Below are 7722 nucleotides of genomic sequence, written 5' to 3' on the forward strand. Positions count from 1 at the left end.
AGGAGAGAAAAGAAAACATAGAAGAATGAAACTTGAAAGACACTGAAACATAATTTAATTTGGTCTGTGTTTCATTGTGGTTACTGACTACACAGACCTCTCAGCAACACTGTGATAATGTCCTCACACAGATTTAATATACTGCTGCATGCTGAAAGGTGGAGTTGACAGACTGGTAAATATGTACTGATTAAAAAAAAATTATCATATTGTTGTTGGGGTGTGTCAGGGAGTGATAAGGAAAAATGCAGAATAAACAGGCTGTGCTGAGTTCAAGTTAGTTACAGTAAAAACAGCCTTAAATAGACAATAAAGTAATTTTTTTCATTCAGCAGCTTTTTTTCCCATAAACACAAAACTTGAGGTTACAAAGAAAAGCTGCACACTTTACACACAATATAAAAGGGGTGGAGGTCTTTCTTAAGGCACTACAGGTCTATCTTTATTATAACCAAGTAACTGTCAAGTTTATTTTGCTGTCACAACTTTTCATTTGAATAAGAGTCCTTGGGGTTAGTAAATGGCTGTTGGAGGAAATTTTTACAAAGAAGTACTTCCATGAATTAAAACAATTATTTTTGTTCTTCTAAAGTGACAGTAAAAAAAACTGCTCTCAAACCACTTCACGTCTTGAAATGAAACAAATATCCCCTCCCTGTTCTACCTGCTCCACTCTGTCCAGACATTTCCTGGTTCCCTCCCATTCACAGATCTGAAAGTTTATGGATGGGCGTAACCAGCATGGAGTGAAATGCAGGAGCTGACAACACCCATTCAACGCAGACCAGCAGGTGAACAGGAAGAAGAACAGTATCAGAGCACACCCTTTGCTTCCTCTTCTGAGAAAGTGAAACTTATCAACAGTCATTCTGAGAGCTGAAATGGCGCAGCAAGGAGCTCAGCTGGACGGAGCAAAATTCTGCTGTTCGATCTGTCTGGATCTACTGAAGGATCCGGTGGCTATTCCCTGTGGACACAGCTACTGCATGAGCTGTATTAAAAGCTTCTGGGATAGAGAGGATGAGAAGAAAATCTACAGCTGCCCTCAGTGCAGACAGACCTTCACACCGAGGCCTGTCCTGATGAAAAACACCTTGGTAGCAGATTTATTGGAGGAGCTGAAGAAGACTGGACTCCAAGCTGCTCCTGCTGATCACTGCTATGCTGGACCTGAAGATGTGGCCTGTGATGTCTGCACTGGGAGGAAGCTGAAAGCCCTCAAGTCCTGTCTGGTGTGTCTCGCCTCTTACTGTGAGAAACACCTCCAGCCTCACTATGATGTTGCTCCATTAAAGAAACACAAGCTGGTCGACCCCTCCAAGAAGCTCCAGGAGAACATCTGCTCTCGTCATGAGGAGGTGATGAAGATGTTCTGCCGTACTGATCAGCAGAGTATCTGTTATCTCTGCTCTGTGGATGAACATAAAGGCCACGACACAGTCTCAGCTGCAGCAGAAAGGACTGAGAGGCAGAGAGAGCTCGAGGTGAGTCGACAAAACATCCAGCAGAGAATCCAGAATGGAGAAAAAGACATGAAGGTGCTTAAGCTGGAGGTGGAGAAAATCAATCGCTCTGCCTATAAAGCAGTGGAGGACAGTGAGAAGATCTTCACTGAGCTGATCCGTCTCATCCAGAAAAGAAGCTCTGATGTGAAGCAGCAAATCAGATCCCAGCAGGAAACTGAAGTGAGTCGAGTCAAAGATCTTCAGGAGAAGCTGGAGCAGGAGATCACTGAGCTGAAGAGGAAAGACGCTGAACTGAAGCAGCTCTCACACACAGAGGATCACAACCAGTTTCTTCACAACTACCCCTCACTGTCACAACTCAGTGAACCTACAGACTCATCCAGCATCAATATCCGTCCTCTGAGCTACTTTGAGGATGTGACAGCAGCTGTGTCAGAGCTCAGAGATCAACTACAGGACATCCTGAGGGAGAAATGGACAAACATCTCACTGACAGTGACTGAAGTGGACGTTTTACTGTCAGTACCAGAACCCAAGACCAGAGCTGAGTTCTTAAAATATGCACGTGAAATCACACTGGATCCAAACACAGCACATGTACGTCTGTTATTATCTGAGGGGAACAGAAGAGCAATGCTAACAGTTCTACAATCTTATTCTAGTCACACAGATAGATTCACTGAATGGTGGCAGGTCCTGAGTAGAGAGAGTCTGACTGGATGTTGTTACTGGGAGGTGGAGTGGAGATGTGGACAAGTTTATGTAGCAGTCGCATACAAGAATATCAGCAGAACGGGAGATGAATCAAAATTTGGACACAATGACAAATCTTGGGCTTTATATTGTGACGATGAGAGTTATACTTTTGTGTTCAACAATGTCTCAACTCGCGTCTCAGGTCCTCGTTCCTCCAGAGTAGGAGTGTACCTGGATCACAGAGCAGGTATTCTGTCCTTCTACAGCGTCTCTGAAACCATGACTCTCCTCCACAGAGTCCAGACCACATTCACTCAGCCTCTCTATGCTGGACTTTGGCTTTGTTATTTTTATGGAGCCACAGCTGAGTTCTGTAAACTCAAATAGACAGAAGTCATTTTAGACTTCATGTGTCAGATTCTGTTGTAATTCTTCATTTTGTTTGTCTCCATTGTTTCTGAGAGCTTGTTGCTGTGGTGTTTCTGAACTGCACAGAGATCAGCTGTCAATCAAACTGAGATTGTCAACACTTTTCTTCTCTTCATTTGTTGTTCTGTTGATGTTTTGAGTTTCTTTAAATCTCACTTTTTCCTGTGTGTTTTTATCCATGGAGGCTATCACTGCTCATGATGATGATTTTAAATTTAACTGACATTTCTTCAGATGAAAATATAAACTTCTATTTGTTCTAAATGTTAGTTTCATGTTTGTATTGATGTATTTGTTTGTTGTTGTTTCTCTTCCACTTCAGCGTCTTAAACAGAGAAAACACCAGACCGTTCATCACTTTGTAAATTTATAAAGCAATGTGTTATAAAACTGTAATTATCGTGATAATAATCAATAAGGTGATATTTCATTTTTTTCTTGTACATAGCTGACATTCTGGGTTAAACTAATTGATTGTGTGGATGAAGTGAATCTGAACATGAAATCATTAAACAAGAGTCATTTAACAGACTTTACTGATTGGATGTGTGAACAAACTGAAGCTTTACAGAATAAATAAAGCAGTTTTCTTTCAAGAATAAACAAAGTATTTTCTTTTGTCTTCATTTCAGGATCTCATTTAAAGCTTCTGGAGAAAATGTGAAACTAATATGAGAGTTTATTTGAGGCAGTTTTCCTCCTGAAACACCACAAAGTACAGAGTTCATGTTCAGAGCAGAAGAACGTTTGTCAGTCAGTCTCTGTACTTTCAGCTTTCTTCACTAAAACAGCTTCATCACAGAGAAATGAGCAGAGTTTTCTATCACTTGTTGCTTTAAACAAACTGAGATTTTATTTGTGCATTTAGTCAAAAGGGACATTTTTTTTATGCAGGCCTGAAAAACTGGAGAAATAACAAGAACTAATTTTGTCAAATGTGGATGTGTAAACATTTTGTTGAACATATATTGTGTGGTCATGTACTTGAAGTCTTCTTGTTTATTTTAAGTTGATTTTCATGAAGATGAAAGTTCAGAATGAGGCTGTCATGTTGGTTCAGTGTTTAGCTCTGTCACCTCACAGTCAGACACTTCTGGGTTGTAAAGTTTGAATCCAGACTTGATTCAAACTTCTTGTGACTCATTTTGTTCGGGGTTTAATCTCTCAATCCACAAAACTGCCTGCTGTGCTGAAGACTTTCTGTTATTGATGCTTAATAAGCAACAAACAAATGCATCTAAAACTGTCATGATTAGTGTTTCTGACAACTGTGATTGATTTATTGCATCATCACAGGTAAAGTTACTCCACCTTTTCTAGTCCAGAAGTAATTTAGGAATCATTTTATCATAATGGTAATATACATATGAAAAACTGCATTCAGTCTAATCAGAATCAACATAAGGAGAAATTGACATGTTCATTTTTATATTTTCTTTTTTTTTGTGATGTCTGCACTGGGACGAAGTTGAAAGTCCTGTCTGGTGTGTCTGGCTTCTTACTGCAACAAACACCTTCAGCCTCACTACAATATAGGTCAATTAAAAAAAAACATAAACTGATTGAAGCAACTGCAAAGCTTCATCAGAGCATCAGGAGGAGCTGGAGCAGGAGATCACTGATCGTTCAGTAATAAAACACATGCTCATTTGGACTGAGGTCATGTGACTGAAGAGCATTCCTGTTTGGCCATGAAAACTTTTACTGTTCAGGATCATGCTGCGTTGCCTGACACTGGAGGATGTGTATGAAAAGGTTTCCTGTTCATCTGATGTGGATGTACATCATTAATATCATCATGTTAAAGCTAAAAGTCAGTACTTCAAGATATAAGTCATTATTTCATTTGTTTACATCAAATTCACAATCCTGTATTATTGTAATCTGTATTATCTTTTTTCCTCCACAGTGTGCAGATATTGGTTTTATAGTTGCTGTGTGATGATTGTGATTGGCTGAGGATGTAAATAAACACACATGGAAACTCAGAGTGTGATTTGCTTATTGCTGTCTAATGATTGTATTGCAACCTTCAGGTTTTTAATCATTATTTGATCTTCAGGACTAACAATAAACTGCTTACTGATCAAAAGTCTGACGAGGTGTCGAGGATCTTTGAATTTGATCTATTCCAGGTTTGGTTTAGAGAGGTGGATCTGCTGTCATCTCAGATATTATGATGTTAATTCTTGCATGAATTCCTAAAGTTTTTATATTAACTTCATAGTATTATCCCCATCCAGATTTATAGTGCCTAATTTGGCTATAGCAATCCTTTAAAGCATGGTTTCCAAACCTTTTTTGTACCACTGAGGGTTTTATAATGATAATGTCATTGGAGACTGACTGATAAGCACATGTGGGGAAGTTCACATGCACAGACTGTGGTTTTGGCATGATCAAATGGCAGCAGGAGAGAAAAGAAAACGTAGAAGAATGAAACTTTAAAGACACTGAAACATAATTTTATTTGGTCTGTGTTTCATTGTGGTTACTGACTACACAGACCTCTCAGCAACACTGTGATAATGTCCTCACACAGATTTAATATACTGCTGCATGCTGAAAGGTGGAGTTGACAGACTGGTAAATATGTACTGATTAAAAAAAATTATCATATTGTTGTTGGGGTGTGTCAGGGAGTGATAAGGAAAAATGCAGAATAAACGGGCTGTGCTGAGTTCAAGTTAATTACAGCAAAAACAGCCTTAAATAGACAATAAAGTAATTTTTTTCATTCAGCTTTTTTTCCCATAAACACAAAACTTGAGGTTACAAAGAAAAGCTGCACACTTTACACACAATATAAAAGGGGTGGAGGTCTTTCTTAAGGCACCACAGGTCTATCTTTATTATAACCAAGTAACTGTCAAGTTTATTTTGCTGTCACAACTTTTCATTTGAATAAGAGTCCTTAGGGTTAGTAAATGGCTGTTGGAGGTTACAAAGAAGTACTTCCATGAATTAAAACAATTATTTTTGTTCTTCTAAAGTGACAGTAAAAAAAACTGCTCTCAAACCACTTCACATCCTGATATGAATCAAATATCCCCTCCCTGTTCTGCCTGCTCCACTCTGTCCAGACATTTCCTGGTTCCCTCCCATTCACAGATCTGAAAGTTAAGGATGGGCGTAACCAGCATGGAGTGAAATGCAGGAGCTGACAACACCCATTCAACGCAGACCAGCAAGTGAACAGGAAAAAGAACAATATCAGTGCACACCCTTTGCTTCCTCTTCTGAGAAAGTAAAACTTATCAACAGTCATTCCGAGAGCTGAAATGGCGCAGCAAGGAGCTCAGCTGGACGGAGTAAAATTCTGCTGTTCGATCTGTCTGGATCTACTGAAGGATCCGGTGGCTATTCCGTGTGGACACAGCTACTGCATGAGCTGTATTAAAAGCTTCTGGGATGGAGAGGATCAGAGGAAGATCTACAGCTGCCCTCAGTGCAGACAGGCCTTCACACCGAGGCCTGTCCTGATGAAAAACACCTTGGTAGCAGATTTATTGGAGGAGCTGAAGAAGACTGGACTCCAAGCTGCTCCTGCTGATCACTGCTATGCTGGACCTGAAGATGTGGCCTGTGATGTCTGCACTGGGAGGAAGCTGAAAGCCCTAAAGTCCTGTCTGGTGTGTCTCGTCTCTTATTGTGAGAATCACCTCCAGCCTCACTATGATGTTGCTCCATTAAAGAAACACAAGCTGGTCGACCCCTCCAAGAAGCTCCAGGAGAACATCTGCTCTCGTCATGAGGAGGTGATGAAGATGTTCTGCCGTACTGATCAGCAGAGTATCTGTTATCTCTGCTCTGTGGATGAACATAAAGGCCACGACACAGTCTCAGCTGCAGCAGAAAGGACTGAGAGGCAGAGAGAGCTCGAGGTGAGTCGACAAAACATCCAGCAGAGAATCCAGAATGGAGAAAAAGACATGAAGGTGCTTAAGCTGGAGGTGGAGAAAATCAATCGCTCTGCCTATAAAGCAGTGGAGGACAGTGAGAAGATCTTCACTGAGCTGATCCGTCTCATCCAGAAAAGAAGCTCTGATGTGAAGCAGCAGATCAGATCCCAGCAGGAAACTGAAGTGAGTCGAGTCAAAGAGCTTCAGGAGAAGCTGGAGCAGGAGATCACTGAGCTGAAGAGGAAAGACGCTGAACTGAAGCAGCTCTCACACACAGAGGATCACACCCAGTTTCTACACAACTACCCCTCACTGTCACAACTCAGTGAACCTACAGACTCATCCAGCATCAATATCCATCCTCTGAGCTACTTTGAGAATGTGACAGCAGTTGTGTCAGAGCTCAGAGATCAACTACAGGACATCCTGAGGGAGAAATGGACAAACATCTCACTGGCAGGGACTGAAGTGGACGTTTTACTGTCAGTACCAGAACCCAAGACCAGAGCTGAGTTCTTGAAATATGCACGTGAAATCACACTGGATCCAAACACAGCACACGTACGTCTGTTATTATCTGAGGGGAACAGAAGAGCAATGCTAACAGGTATACAATCTTATTCTAGTCACCCAGACAGATTCACTGAATGGTGGCAGGTCCTGAGTAGAGAGAGTCTGACTGGATGTTGTTACTGGGAGGTGGAGTGGAGATGTGGACAAGTTTATGTAGCAGTCGCATACAAGAATATCAGCAGAACAGGAGATGAATCAAAATTTGGACACAATGACAAATCTTGGGCTTTATATTGTGACGATGAGAGTTATACTTTTGTGTTCAACAAAGTCTCAACTCGCATCTCAGGTCCTGGTTCCTCCAGAGTAGGAGTGTATCTGGATCACAGAGCAGGTATTCTGTCCTTCTACAGCGTCTCTGAAACCATGACTCTCCTCCACAGAGTCCAGACCACATTCACTCAGCCTCTCTATGCTGGACTTTGGCTTTGTTATTTTTATAGAGCCACAGCTGAGTTCTGTAAACTCAAATAGACAGAAGTCATTTTAGACTTTATGTGTCAGATTCTGTTGTAATTCTTCATTTTGTTTGTCTCCATTGTTTCTGAGAGCTCGTTGCTGTGATGTTTCTGAACTGCACAGAGATCAGCTGTCAATCAAACTCAGATTGTCAACACTTTTTTTCTCTTCATTTGTTGTTCTGTTGATGTTTTGAG

At 40.9% G+C, this 7722-nt stretch overlaps 1 protein-coding gene across 1 annotated transcript; it reads left to right on the forward strand.

Annotated features, from left to right (window-relative positions):
- Positions 1 to 809: 809 nt before the first annotated feature.
- LOC122993409 (E3 ubiquitin/ISG15 ligase TRIM25-like) lies at positions 810 to 7483 on the forward strand (the record flags this gene model as incomplete). Its single annotated transcript, XM_044367552.1, has 3 exons — positions 810 to 2537; positions 5675 to 5723; positions 5856 to 7483. Coding segments are annotated over exons 1-3 (3333 nt in total), but the record flags the coding sequence as incomplete, so codon positions are not given.
- Positions 7484 to 7722: the final 239 nt, after the last annotated feature.

This window comes from Thunnus albacares, chromosome 12 (genome assembly GCF_914725855.1).
Source record: "Thunnus albacares chromosome 12, fThuAlb1.1, whole genome shotgun sequence".
In the NCBI taxonomy this organism is placed as follows: Eukaryota; Metazoa; Chordata; class Actinopteri; order Scombriformes; family Scombridae; genus Thunnus; species Thunnus albacares.